This window comes from Panthera uncia, chromosome D4, assembly GCF_023721935.1.
Source record: "Panthera uncia isolate 11264 chromosome D4, Puncia_PCG_1.0, whole genome shotgun sequence".
NCBI lineage: Eukaryota > Metazoa > Chordata > Mammalia > Carnivora > Felidae > Panthera > Panthera uncia.
In genome coordinates, this window is record NC_064807.1 from 87,373,072 (window position 1) to 87,388,055 (window position 14,984).

A 14,984-nucleotide genomic window follows, 5' to 3' on the forward strand; every position below is an offset into this window, starting at 1 on the left:
GGTGGAAACCTCGAAGGCAGCAGCAGCACCTTCCTTGGCGCCCATTTCCCAACCCCGCCCCCCCCCCCCACACCAAAAGTGACCCTTCAGGGTCTTCTCTGCTTCTGCTGTCACCTGGGAAAGGCTGCGACCTTAGCCAGCTTTTCAGGCAAATGCACAAGCAGCCTCTGCCACAAACAAACAAAAAAAGTCAGAGTCAGAAAGAACAGCTTGGTGACAGGAGGCTGGAAACCCTCGGGGAGGGGTCTCGGGAAGAAGCGTGGTGTAACCCGCAGCATATCTGAGCACAATCGGCCACAGAACGTCCACGTGGACCACCTTACGGCAAGGACAGCGTGGAGGCCAATTATTTCGTGCCCTCCTCAAGAGAGCCTGTCATCCCTCCACAGAACAATCATCTATAGGTGCATGAGAGTTAAAAGCTGAAGTCTGTCCCCAGTTCAGCACGGAGAAAGTGCTGCTCACAGCAATTTGCCATCATTTCATTAGATTAGATTAATTTTTAAACGTGTTATCCTAACAATTATGCCAACTATACCATGTAATTAATATTCCAACTGACTTTACGAAAATTACAAAATCCCCTAAAGAAAATCATTAGTCATTAAGCATGAACTCGACTTTTCTATGGCCAACAGCACATACGACAGAAAGTTCGTCACACAACGGGTGGTATGAAAGCCCTTCCCACACTTCCTTCAATTCTCAGCCAACAGCGCGCAAAGCTGACATTGGCAAGTCACCCCGAACTTCACTTAACATATTAATGCGTTTCCTGGTTGAAACTCTTTGAGGGTAAAATGATGAATGAGGAAGGCTTCAGCAACGAAAAGGCTCTTTTCGTTTGTAGGAGGGGCAAAATAAACACACGTGATTGCTTGCTGCCTCCATATCCCCAGCTGGAAATTAGAATACTGGCTTATTTCTTGGGGCTGCTTCCTGAGTTTATTAAAGAAATGTACACAAGGCATCCTTACCGTTGTTTCTCTCTTTCAAGGCTTCGTGTATTCTGGCAATCTACCTTAAATCCTTTCTAGAGTAAGGTAAGGTATAAATAAGTCATAGTCAAATGGGACATTATCTATCACGATGGAAGTAAGAAACCTGTTTTCCCTGCAGCCCACCTTGGAATAATTGGCAGGGGCCCCTGAGTCCCAGAACAGAGCTGTGAGCCCCTCCATGACCTCAGCAGGAAGGAATGCAGAGGGTGATTAGTGATGTCTGCCCGGGACGAGAGCAATAGTTTGGGGGCCCCCGCAGACCACGCGTCTGTCAACTCCATCTCTCAACAAACCATTATAAATTAGCAAAACGCGTACAGACTCACGAATGAAAGATAACGTATGAACTGCTCCTAGGGCGAACGCTGAAGGGGAAAAACGTTTTCTGTAGTCGGAAACCTTATGCCAAAATGGATTAAGGCATCAAGTCTGGAGGAAAAGAACGCTGACCTCGGTCAGGAAACGCAAATTCTCGTCTAGCTGTGAGGCCATGAGCAGGTCAGTTCAGTGGGCCTCAAGGCGCTCAGCTTTAAAATAAGGGTTAAACTACACATCTCTCACTCATACTCTGTTTCGACTGATCAATGGTACGAGCAGCCCCAAACCGCCCCTCTGCTGGGGCACTAGGGAGCTGATGAAAGAACTCTGCTACGAAGGCTCACCAGGCCCAGAACAGAACTAAAAACCTCTCCGTCTCTCACACGGCTCGTGTGGGATTTACCATCTATTTTCATCTGTAGCATCTCCAGGGCAAGAAGTTCCATACACGTCATAGTTATTGTCCTTAATACAACCTCTTCTCCAGCTTGGAGCAAGGGGAAGGGTCGGGAGCAGGGACGTTTATTTCAATACACTATTAAATTCGGCGAACAAGCACACTGCCTTCATTCAAAAGTTAAGTGCCATCGCCTCGATTAGAAACCAGTCACTTCCCCTGGAGTCCCGGTCACTCGTGGTTTTGTGAGCAGCCTAAGTTTTCCTGCCACCAAAAAGTCTCCATAGCTCTAGCCTATTCCAAAAACATTACCCACGTGATACACCAACACAGCTTCCATGTCCAAACACCAAAAAGCAAGACTTTCTACCAGGAGACCAACCGGAAATAAGTCACACATACGCCTACTGATCAGACCCCACCCAATCCCGGGGTAAACTCATGGAAGGGTGACCTACAGTGCCCCTGGGAAAACAAAGAGCCTCAAACAGGACAGCCAGATAGGGCAGTGTTGTCTGCGTGGGGCTGGAACGGGCTCGCGCCTGGCTACGGCAATGAAATAATTTTTATTTGCCCTGCACCCCCTCCTTTTGGGAACTGCCTCTCCAACTCCAAGGAGCCCCACTTCCTGTGCTTCAGGTGATCTGTAACAGCCAATCAGAGAATCTCACTCCTGGACTCACGGCCTGTTTAGATAGGAGCCACCTACCAAGCAGGGCTCAAATCCCTTTTCGGGGTCTGGTGTGACAGCAGGAGATCACCTGCTACGAGAACCAGGCAAATCTACAACTGCCAGGCCGTCTTGTCCACCCTCACAGGCGTCAGGCCAACACAGGAGAGCAGGCCTAGAGACAACAGGAGAGGGACAGTCCCCATACCAACTGGGCGCCCGGATCCTCAAGACCTAACTGGGTTTCTATCCACGGCAGCCCAGAGTTTGGGGGACAACCCCTGCGGGCTAAGGGTTCGTGTCAGAGGTTCAAGTTCTCTTTAATGCCCCCCAGCACAAATCACGTCTCCCTGAATCTCAGACTTAGCTGCTAGAGTTCTACCTCACACCGAAGTGTATTAAATACTGTTGAGAAACTCAAAGAAAAAATTTTGCTCGCCGGAAAAATTTTGCTTCATCTGCATGCAAGACAGAGTGGGGAAAGGACCACAGAAAAGAGGGAAAAGATGATGGGTAACTGGAGGGGGCGAGAGCAGCTCCCTGTCAACAACTGTGAGAACCACCGTTTCCAGAGCAGTTGCACAGTGTAATGAAGAAAGCTGATTCCAAACACATATTCTAATTCTTTATCAGCAAGGGAAAAAAATACGCAACAACCCGAAGCACCCAAACAAAAGGAACTTGTCAGTAAACAGACTGTTGCCAGGCTTACGAGCCTAATTGTTGTCGTTATTTTTAGACTACAGTTTAGTCTTCCCTTCACAGCTGTCCCAGGGTCTAGGCCACAGACCCGCCTGCTGACGGAGGCCTTGAGGAGCAAGTTCCATGGAGCGTGTTCAGAACAATCTCCCTCAGGGGCGCCTGGGTGGCTCAGTCGTTGAGCATCCGACTTCAGCTCAGGTCATGATCTCACAGTTTGTGAGTTTGAGCCCCGTGTCAGGCTCTGTGCTGACAGCTCAGAGCCTGCTTTGGATTCTGTGTCTCCTTCTCTTTCTATGCCTCCCCCACTCGTGCTCTGTCTCTCTCTCTCTCTCAAAAACAAATAAATAAACATTAAAAAAAATTTTTAATAAAAAAAAAGAACAAGCTCCCTCGAGTGCAGTCTACAGTAATTAAAGAGTAGAGAATAGTCTGACAAACACTACTCTCGCGATGTTCTTCCAGTGACCACAGGGGAAGACAGTACAAGCAACATAAACAGCGTCAGTGGCTGGACATTCAGACCACCAGTCCTTAACCTTCTAGGGGTCATGGATGCTTCCAAATCTGATGCAAGCTAGGAAGTCTTCCCCAGAGGGGGAAAAAAAAAAAAAAACATACACACAACACAACATCTTGCATATGATTTCAAGGAGTTCACAAAAGCTGCTCCCCACACCTGGTCTCCAGGTTAAATGTACCTGACTTAAACCTTCTTAAAAAATTACCTAAGCACTATGATGAATCCTCAAAGATTCAGAGGACTATGAAATAGCTCATAGAGAAATTCCAAATCTGTAACCCCAGGCTGAATCAAGAACAAACAAAACAAACCCCCCCCCCCCCCCGCAAAAAAAAAGAAAAAAGAAAGAAAAACTTACCTTCACCTTCTGCATTTCTGAAATGTAAGAAAACTCAGCTTTCTCTCTATTAGCTCCCTTTCTGACATGTCTCCCTTACCTTGTTTGACCATTTATACGCTTGAAGGAGTTGGCTATAGAGAGGAGTTTTGTCCTGCACAGGATCCAGGCTTAACAGCCCACTGTTATGGAGAGGATGGTTCTCAGATGGCTTGCCTACCAAATTGCTCAGACGCTCCAGCTCACTGGAAAAGAAAGAGATAAAGCAAATAAACCTGAGTCCACTGAAACCCCAGTTCTTAGCCAACCACATTGGTAAAAAAAAAAAAAAAGAAATTTAAGAAGTCTCTTAAGAAGAAATACTGTGAAAGGTTAACATCAGGGACAATTAAGAAAACTCCTAACTGGGAGCTTGTCTTATATTAAAACCGAGCTACAGATCATTCGAGTACCTGAATAAATGGTAATTATTTATCATTCACGTAGGAAGAGACTAGTACGTGGTACTTCACAGATGGTGAAACTTAACAAAACAAAGAAGAGATAAAATAAACAAATGGAACGGGAAGACACCACCGAGGGGGTTGTGTCAAACACTTCGGTCTAGCAGGAAAACTCGAGAGAAGCCTGGGAAAGTGAGCCAACAGCGAAAGCACATTCCAGGAGCACGTTCTGTGAGGCCAGTCTCAAACTGTTCAACAAAAGACTCTCTAGGAACAGCTTCTCATGCCACACTCATTTTGGAATGTTCAGCCACCTTCTTGGCACCACCGTGTAAAGATTTTAAAAGGCGACAGAACGCAAATGTCCTTGAACTTTCTAGAATGGTGAAGGGTTAGAAGATGCCAAACATTACCAAAGGAAGCAGATCAGAGAGGAAACGCAAGAGAAATAAGAACAGCCAGGGGGCACCTGGGTGGCTCAGTCGGTTCAGCGTCCGACCTCAGCTCAGGTCATGATCTCACAGTTTGTCAGTTCGAGCCCCGCATCGGGCTCTGTGCTGATGGCTCAGAGCCTGGAGCCGGCTTCCGATTCCGTGTCTCCCTCTCTCTCTGCCCCTCCCCCGCTCACACTCTGTCTCTCTCTCCTTCAAAAAAAAAAAAGAAGAAGAAGAACAGCCAGTGCAACCCCTCAAGCAGGGGAACTATTAACTGGCACTGCGCCAGAGACAGCAAGTGGAGGTGGGAGTTGAGGAGGGGTGTGTGATTTCCTGGCTTCCTGCCAACAAAGAATGGCAACTACTTAAGGGGAAAAAAAAAAATCAAAAGAGGCACCCATCATTTGGTCACCACCTCCTCCTCCATTCTACCTCCTCCTTCCAGCTGGTTACTAAGGAAACCAAGTTGGGGGGGGGGGGGGGGGGGAACACTTCCCCTCCAGAAATTGTAGGATGACTATCTTACCAAATGCCTTTCCCTGCTAAGGTCAGTTCTGAGAAGCAAAAGTCCTGTAAGTCTCTGAGAAGGGTCACTCTCTTAAGGAAGGGAGGAGAAGTTCAGGACCTAACCAATTAAAGGGTTCCTACTGTGTGCTGGGCTTTTCACAATCACCCTTTCACTCAATTCTTCCACAACACTTAGAAAATAGAAGAAAGTGACTTGTAAGAAAGAGAAAGAAACATACAATCCTTAACCCTACAGGGCCACGAATTAATACGGGGGGGAGGGGAGTTAAACATAGGCGACTGAGCTGGTGTAGGCTGAGATCAGGTCTCTCCAGAGGAAGAAACTGACCAGGAGCAGAGTGGGAAGGAAGTCCTGATCAGGTGGTTGGGGAGGGGGCGGGGGCGCGGGAAAGGTACAGATCGAGGCCTGTTTTATCGTGTTTGGAGGTGGACTAGAGTGGACCTGATGGCTTCCAGGTTCAGGGGCGAGGCACCGGTGCTAATCAGACCGAGCGCACTCGGGTTTGGGGCAGCGCTGAGCTGGTCCCGTTCGGCAGTACTTGATCAGACACGGTGGGGCACAGAGGGCCTACAGGTGAGAAACCTGCGAAGCGGAGGTGAGAAGTGGAAGTTCGTGGGAAGAGCACGTCTCCTCGTCAGGAACCGAACGACCACACGGGAGGTCCAGGACGGCGGGAGGCAGCCAGGAATAGGAGGCCAAGAGAAGGGAGACGAGAAAGCGGGGGTGGGGGACGAGGTGTCCCTGAGGAACAGGCATGGGCTTGGAGGGGAGGGAAAGACAGCAAGGGAGCAAGAAACTGAGAGCAGCCCCAGGTTAGAAAGACTCGCGCGGGGTCGGGACAGGGTGGACACCGGGCGGGGTCCCCGACGCTGGCCCCTTCAGCCGGTACCTACTTGAGGTCCCGGTTGACCGAATGCAAGTTGTCCTGGAAGTGCGCAATGAAGGCCTTCTCCCGGCCCTCCAGCGTCTCCTTGTTCCGCATGCCATCCTTCAGGCAGTCGAACACCCTGCTCACGCTGGAACGCAACGCCTGGATGGCACTGATGGCCTGAGCAAAGGCCTCCAGGTTCACTCCGACACTTAGCACGTCCGCCATGTTGCCGCCGCCGCAGCGGGCTCTCCAAAGCCGCCTTCGTGAGCGAAAGGCCGCGCTCGCTGATGACGCCGGCCCTCGAAGGCCTCTGGGAAATGTAGTTCTCGCGGGGCGAGGCTGCCCAGGTGGTCAGTGCAGGCTTACGTTGTCGGAAAGAGGGTTTCCGTTCAAGCGAACGAATGAGTGGGCCGGAAAGTGATCGCCTAGATGTGTGGAAGTCAGGCTGCACCCTCGGCTTTCTTAATGGTGACAAGGAAATACAGAAGGTTCCCGCGTTCACCCAATCTTGAGCCCGTGGGAATCACAGGGAAAAGAATTGCTCAGAGCAATAGTGTGCACGGAGTGAAGGATTATGACCCACTGGGTAAAATGAGTCCATATCCTTAAATAAATGAGGGGGAACGGAAATTTCTTGTCTACAGTAGAATGCCAACTGATAGAAGTAGAAGAAAGGATAGGGGGAAAGTACCATTTAGCAACCATTAGAATAATAATTGATTCAGGTAGGAATCAAGGAATGCTAAACCTGGATATTTGCACAGCCTCCAAGTATCATCCCACCAGACACCTATTAATTAAGGGTAAAATAATGATCCAGCAATTTCACTGGGTATATACTCAAATTTCTGGTTATATACTCAAGAGAAGGCAAAGTGGGGACCAGAACAGATATTTGTGCCCTCAAGTTCATAGCAGCATTATTCACAATCCCCGAAAGGCTGAAGCAACCCAAGGAAACATCGTGGGATAAGTTCATGAACAACATGTGATATATACATACAAGGGAATATTTATTCAGCCTTAAAGGATATTCTGACAACCTGGTGAACCTTGAAGACGTTATGATAAGTGAAATAAGCAGTCAGAAAAAGATAAGTATTGTATGATTCCACTGATGAGATATCTAGAACAGGCAAATTCATAGACAGGGAGTAGAATAGTGGGTGCCAGGGTCTGGAAGAAGGGGAGAATGAAGAGATAGTGTTCAATCAACAGAGAGTTTCAGTTCCGGAAGATGAAAAAAGCTCCGTGGAGAGTGATGATGGTTTCTCAACAGCGTGAATGCGCTTAATGCTGCAGAACTGGACACTTAAAATGGTTAAATATAAATTTTATGTTATGCATATTTTACCATAATTCTTGTTTTTTATTTTTTTTTTATGTTTATTTTATTTTTGAGAGAGAGAGAAACAGATCACCAGTGGGGGAGGGAGAGGGAGAGAGAGAGAGAGAGAGAGAGAGAGAGACAGGATCCGAAGCAGCCTCCAGGCTATGAGTTGTCAGCACAGAGCCCGACGCAGGACTTGAACTCACAGACTGTGAGGTCATGACCTGAGCCGAAGTGGGCTCTCAACAGATGAGCCTCCCAGGCCCCCCTCATTCTTGTTTTTTAATTCTGTAATGCAAAAGAGAAGGGTAATACTGACTTCACAGTGGAGCAGCCTGGCAGATACTACCCTAACAAAAGACGAACACTACATCCCCAAACCATCTCCTGATACAATGCCCAGAGAAAAGTGCAACACGAATTCTGGGATATTCCTGCCAAAAATGCAACACCAGAATCTGATCAGGACATTAGACACACTCAAGGACATTTGACAAAATCATTGTGAGATTGTGGAGTTCACCTCAAACCCACTTCCTGAGTAGTTCCCCCACTCTTCCTTCTCCAAGCTCGCTCCCCCACCCCCCAGTCCCCCCAACACCACCTCAATTCAAAACTCCCGGATCCTCAGTTTTCTCATCTGTAAAATAGAACTACTAATAACACCTAAGTTTAGAAAATAGCTGTGAGGTTTAATAACACCTTGAAGGCAAAGCTTTTGAAATAATGCTTGGCAAGTAATAAACACTCAGAAGAGTGTAGCTGCCAGGGGAATGCTGGGAAAGTTTCCCGTGGGTCTGTGACCTGTGCTACTATCCCCACTTGAGGACTTAGTACAGAATCAAAAGCAAGAACAATGGATCTATTGGGTCCAATGATCTCCAGTGACATTCCCCTGTTGCTAACAGCTTGTCAATTAACCGTGTCCTATAATCCATTATTTCTCTGTGGCCTTTTTATCTCCTTGGGCCTATAGGGTTTGGATTTTTGTGGGTTGTTTTTTTTTTTTAAGATTTTCGTAGCAAATACTTTTTAACTTCATAAAAACGAAAGAAAACATCTGTGTTTGTGGGCCTCTTTTGGTGTTGACCCCTTCTGGGGAAAGATTAGAGAAGTCAAACTCCAGTATCATGGTTACTCACCTTATTGGGTCCCCTGAAGGGACCCTGGCTGTATACTCTGTTCCCAAGGGAAAAAATGTACTAGTCTATTTCTTTTTTCTTTTTTTTTTAATTTTTTAAATGTTTATTTATTTTTGAGAGGGGAGGGAGACAGAACATGAGCGGGGGAGGGGCAGAGAGAGAGGGAGACACAGAATCCAAAGTAGGCTCCAGGCTCTGAGCCTGACTCAGGGTTCAAACCCACACACCATGACCTGAGTTGAAGTCAGACGCTAACTGACTGAGCCACCCAGATGCCCCTGTACCAGTCTATTTGTGCCCATGCTCTATGTACCCACAAACTGGAGATTTTGTATACAATTTTAGGGGGTTCATAGCCTCCCTAAAGCCCAAAGATGGACCTCTGGGTAGAATCATGCTCTAAAGCAAGCACTATGGAGGTATGGCCCAGGGCTATCCTGTAACCACCAGATCTCCAGTGCCTGGAACATAAAAGACTCAATGTAAGTTTGTGGAAGCAAGGAGTTAACACAATATATTATGTTTGCCTTCTTGGATCCTCCCTCCAAATTACTTCATTTCTTTGTATACTCAAATATCATTTCTCCCTCCTTCTCAGCCCACCTTCCCCGCCCACCCTCTCCCTCCCCACTCCCCACACAATAAGATTTTCCTCTGTCTTCTTCTCTGATTCAGTGGTTAAGATACTGATTGGAACAATAAAGTACAAATATGCTCCGCTCCCACAGTCATTCGTTTTCAAGATTTCTCTCTGGCTCCTCTCTTCTGGGAAACTCAGAAATTGATCAGTGGAAATACACATTTCCCCTGAACCTAGTAAGGAGACTTTCATCGCGGCAGCAGAAAACTTTTCATTTTGGAAGGGAATGGACAGAGTTTCTCTAAGGTGCCATAAATTCTTGAGAATGGTGGCACATATAGGCTTGCATCTGTGTGTGTTTGTGGGATATAAATTAGTTTAAAAGGAGTTCATCTTGAGCAATATCAGATTTTAATTATTGTGATCTTATGTTTGGGTAAAAGGCAGCACCCTGCTGCTAATATCTTCCAAAATGAACAAGCCATTAGCTTGGTGCTATCAGCTCAAGAGTATTAGAATGAGCTATCAGAATTAAAGTTGTCAGTATTTAATTAAAATATGCTGCAACTCCCATCATATTCAGAGAGCATGTGGTTTAAGCATTCAGACTGAGAAAGCACCCTCATCAATTAATAATTATTAAGGATTTGCTAGATGCAGAACACTGCATTGGACGGTTGGGCAGAATGTCACCAGATAGATTTAAACCCAAATCTGCCTTGGATAAGCCGCAACGTAACTAAGCCACCTGCCGTAATCAGTGTGGCATAATGCTTAAGACCTTGGGGGTTGATCCGAGGATTAAATTGAGGCAGCGCGCAGTTCTGGGAACATGGTAGGCATTCAAGTCGGTCATTCAACAACTATAGATATCTGATGTCTCGACATTTTGTTAAACAGCTGGGGAGCCAGTGGTAAAACCAGGCCCCGTCTGGTCTAGTAAATGTCCCTGAAAATATCTGAAGTGGGTTGTGTGTTTCTCCACATTTACCTGTTTAAGGCTCAGTGCATCAGTTATCTGTAGAGTGCTTAGCATCAGGTTTATTAAAATTAATCTAAAACAAGTACGGTCAAGAATCTTCTCGCGGTCTCTTCTGAACCCAGCCGCACTCCTGTTTTCCTCTTACGTTGCCTGCTGTGATTCTGACATGATGATGACGAGCAAATGGTCCTGCAAGGACAAAGAGGATCCCGGAGAGGAGGAAATCAGCCTGGACTTGTGTCTCTCAGGCAAACGAGTTAGCCCTTCTGAACCTCAGACCTTGCGTCTAGAGGATAAGGAAGGGGCATCACCTCCAGAACTGACAACCCGGGAGCATAAGATTAGGAGGAACGTGTCAGGAGTTCAGGAAGGAGGAAAAGGAGAGGACCGCTCCTCGTTAATGCCGATCACAACCACCGTACCTGGATTCCTGCACTCTGATTCATTCTCTTGCCCAGCGACACTCACCGAACAGAAGGATTGAATAAGGATCCAAATGGAACCTGGTTCTGCTCTCATGGCGCTCGCTCACAGCCTCGCAAGGGAGTCAGACACAAATGGAACATGAGACACGGTGAGGTTCAACTGCAGGATAAGAGACCTGCACGGAGCATTTTGAGGTTCTTAGAGACGGCAGTCACAGCATCTTTCTGCACAGGGGAGGCCTGGGCCAAGCCTTCCGAGGAGAATTGGGGCTAACCAGGTGCGGCGGGGGACAGAGGTAGGGGAGTACAGTTTGAGGTGAGGTCGCGCTGGGATTGATCTGTGTTTGTAAGAGTCGGCTCTCTCGCTATGGAGAAGGTGAACAGAAGTGTCCGAGCTTCGAGGCGGAGACACCAGAAAGGCAGGGGTACCTCCACCTGCAGGACGGCAACAATGGACCACACGGGAGCCATATTCTTCCCATCACAGGAAGCCAGGAGGTAGTTTAAATATTTCAGTAAATTATTGATTGCCCGTTTGGATGCTCACTTAATCAACCACCAAGCCTGTTGTTAGAGACCTCCGCTTTCGCCTGTGTTCAGACGTAATTAAGTACAAAACGTCTCAGGGATGGACCCTTTTACCAACACGTTAGGCTAAATCAAAGTGGGGCAAAACGCAAGCTGTTTGTGCAGGCTCAGCCACAGCCCATTTGCGGGAGGGATCGCCTTCTAATCCTATTACTGTGTTATGTGGACGCTGTGGTTTTGGGATTTTTTAATTTTTTTTTTAACGTTTATTCACTTTTTGAGAGACAGAGACAGAGTGTGAGTGGGGCAGGGGCAGAGCGAGAGGGAGACACAGAATCCGAAGCAGGCTCCAGGCTCTGAGCTGTCAGCACAGAGCCCGATGTGGGGCTTGAACTCACGAACCGTGAGATCATGACCCGAGCCGAGGTCGGATGCTTAACCGACTGAGCCACCCAGGCGCCCCACGGACGCTGTGTTTTAATCAAGACCGACGATGAACCACAAGCATCAGAAGCTACTAAGTGTGTAACCCTCACACAGAACGTGGGCAAAGAGGGCAGGTGTCAGGCTTACAGGTTCCCAGGGGAAGCCAAGGCAGATGGACAGCCACAGCAACACAAGGGATCCCTGTCTCGGAGCTCTCATGAGCACCCCCCTACTCCTCCCAGCACTCCCCTCCAGCTCCGCACCCCCTCCTCCAAGCCTCAGGTAAGACGGCAAAAGAAGGCACGTCAGTTTCCTGACAAAGAGAGGATCCGTTCCCCTTGCGCTGCAGTCTTATTCTTTACAATGTGTCACTTTACTTTTCCTAATCTCAAATACACACTTTGAAATGTGGGAAACTGTTGGGAAAAAAAAAAAAACAAAAAACCTCTACGAGAAGAGAAGTTTATGCATAACTCCACCACTCGATGCTTTGGCTGTTCACACATACACATTAATTTACAAAATTGGAATCATACTATCTTGTGACCTCTATGATTCATAATTAGCCTAAATGCCTTTTCCTACCGCAAACTAGATCTTCTAAAACATTTTAATGACCGCCGAAGATTCCATTCGATGGCTTTACATAATTTCTTCAGTTCCGTGTTGTTGACCCGGCCCGGGGTTTTCCACCTTGAACTATGCAGCTGTCGACCCTCTAACACCAAACCTTGGTGCATGAAGGGAACGTGTTCCCTGCAAGTTGTGTCTTCCCGCCATTTGGTTGCAAGTCACTTTGCCTGCGTGGGGATAATAGGTGTGGAGGACAGCCTCACTAGATTCCGTCTCACTCCTAAAACCAGCCCATTCTTGGAAGGCAGTGGGGGGTAGAGGTGGAAAGAGCACAGGGTTGACAGGACAGACAGCAGACAGACAGGTGCTCGAATCCCAGCTGTCCCGCTTCCGAAGGATGCCATCAGAGAAAGTGTTTGGCTGAAACTAACAATCATATAACACTAAAGGTAGTTTAAAGAGAGAGGGCTGACTGGTCTCACCTGAAAAGTGGTCCGGGGGCTGGTGCGGTGGCTCCTCAGGGGCCCACGCCTTTCACCAGTCTGCCCAAGTGCCCTTAGGTCTAGACTCATTTCTGTCACTTCATGGTTGCAAGATGGCTGGGTCCCAGCTCTGTATTACAGGCAGGAAGAAGGAGGAAGGGGCAGAGGTGGCATCCTTGGGCTTCTGCTCACACCTCATTGGCCACAACAATGTCACGTGGCCACCCCTACTTGCGAAGGAGGCTGGGAAACTGAGTTCCACCTTTCTTTCCCAGCCTGTCTGTCAGCCTGGCTGTCCAATAGCGATACAATGCGAGCCATAAATGTGAGCCACATGTTGTCTTTTGTAAAAAATTTTTTAACATTTAATCATTTTTGGGGACACAGAGAGAGACAGAGCACGAGCAGGGGAGGGGCAGAGAGAAAGGGAGACACAGAATCGGAAGCAGGCTCCAGACTCTGAGCTGTCAGCACGGAGCCCGACGCGGGGCTCGAACTCACGAACCGCAAGATCACGACCTGAGCCAACGTCAGCCACTTGACTGACTGAGCCACCCAGGTGCCCCTGAGCCACACAGTTTCTAATAGTTATATTTAAAAAGGCAAAGAGCCTCACAACTATTAGGATGGCTACTATTTAAAAAAAAAGAAGGCAAAGAACTTGTGGGTAAGGTATGGAGCACCGGAGCCCTGGTATACTGATGGCGGGAAGACAAAATGACTCAGCCGCTATGGGAAACGGTACGATGTTTCCTCAGAAAATTAAAACTAGAATTGCTTGCTACATTATTTAGCAATTCCGCTCTGGGTATACACTCCAAAGAATCGAAAACAGGGTCCCAAAAAGATATTCGCACTCCCATGTTCGTAGCAGCATTAGTCATAGTAGTCACGTGGTGGAAGCAACCCAAATATCCATCAGTGGGTAGGTGGTTAAACAAACTGTGGTCTATCCATACAACAGAACATTATTCAGGCTCCAATAAAAGGACCTTTTGACACGGGCTACAACATGGGTGAACCCGCCGCTGACCAGGATGGTCAATTTTATGTTATGTATATTTTGCCATGAGTGGGGGAAAATGGTAAAGAGAAACAGGTAAAATTCATTTTAAAAACATTTTATTTAAGGGGCACCTGGGTGGCTCAGTCGGTTAAGCAGCCGACTTCGGCTCAGGTCACGATCTCACACTCTCTGAGTTCAAGCCCTGCGTCAGGCTCTGTGCTGACAGCTCAGAGCCCGGAACCTGCTTCGGATTCTGTGTCTCCCTCTCTCTCTGCCCCTCCCCTGCTCATGCTCTGTCTCTCTCCATCTCCCAATAATAAATAAACATTAAAAAAATTTTTTTAAAAACCCATTTTATTTAATATAGGGGCATCTGGGTGGCTCAGTCGGTTGAACGTCCAACGTCATGATCTCACACTTCGTGAGTTCGAGCCCCGCGTCGGGCTCTGTGCTGACAAATCGGAGCCCGGAGCCTGCTAAGGGTTCTGTGTCTCCTTCTCTCTCTGCCCCTCCCCCGCTCGCTCTCTGTCTCTCTGTCTCTGTCTCTCGCTCGCTCTCTCAAAAATAAACATGAAACAAATTTTTTAATAAAAATTTAAAAAAAAACATTGCATTTCATATAATATGTGCAAACCATGACATTTCAATACAAAAATTACTGAGATAATTTACATTCTTTTTTGCCTACGAATCCTTTGGAATTAGACCTACGGTACATTTCGAATTGAACGAGGCACATTAGCTACCTTTCAGCCCCATAGCCACACGCGGCTAGTGTCCACACAATTGGTCGGCATAGTCCTGAAACAAAGGCAGGCAAGGGAGATGCGTGAGTAGGAGCTAGAGGTTGGGCCAGCCAGTCTGACCCTTGGCTAGGTCCCCTAACCTCCCTGAGCTGGGCAGCGGGGCATGGAGGGTGATAATGGCTAAGTCCTTGTGATTGGTGCAAACATTATATTAGATAATATGTGGAAAGCCCCCAGGAAACTGTCTGGCACACAAGAGCTACTCCCGTAAATAGTAGTAATTGCTCGTCATGTTTCTATGTTTCCATGGAGAATGGGGATAACAATAAAAAAAGGACATCATACAAACTGTTTCTTCAAAGGTTTGTAAGAGTAAGGGAAGCCTGAATGTATTTTGTGGTTTTTTTTAAGAGTCATCTTCTAGAGGTGCATTTTGAGATAGTTACGAGTAAAACGATGTGATATGTGAGCTTTGCTTCAAAATAATGTGGCGGGAGGGGCGTCTGCGTGGCTCACTCGGTTAAGCATCCGACTCTTGATTT

At 47.4% G+C, this 14,984-nt stretch overlaps 1 protein-coding gene across 1 annotated transcript in view; it reads right to left on the bottom strand.

Annotated features, from left to right (window-relative positions):
• The window catches only part of MED27 (mediator complex subunit 27), a 202,107-nt gene extending 195,615 nt beyond the window's left edge, over positions 1 to 6,492 (bottom strand). Inside the window, exons 1-2 of the mRNA XM_049638414.1 lie at positions 6,245 to 6,492; positions 4,046 to 4,190 (exon numbers count right to left, since the gene is read on the bottom strand). Of these exons, the coding sequence (XP_049494371.1) occupies positions 4,046 to 4,190; positions 6,245 to 6,447 (348 nt within the window). The 5' untranslated portion in view covers positions 6,448 to 6,492. The remainder of the gene's footprint in view (positions 1 to 4,045; positions 4,191 to 6,244) is intronic.
• Between the last annotated feature and the right edge of the window lie 8,492 nt (positions 6,493 to 14,984).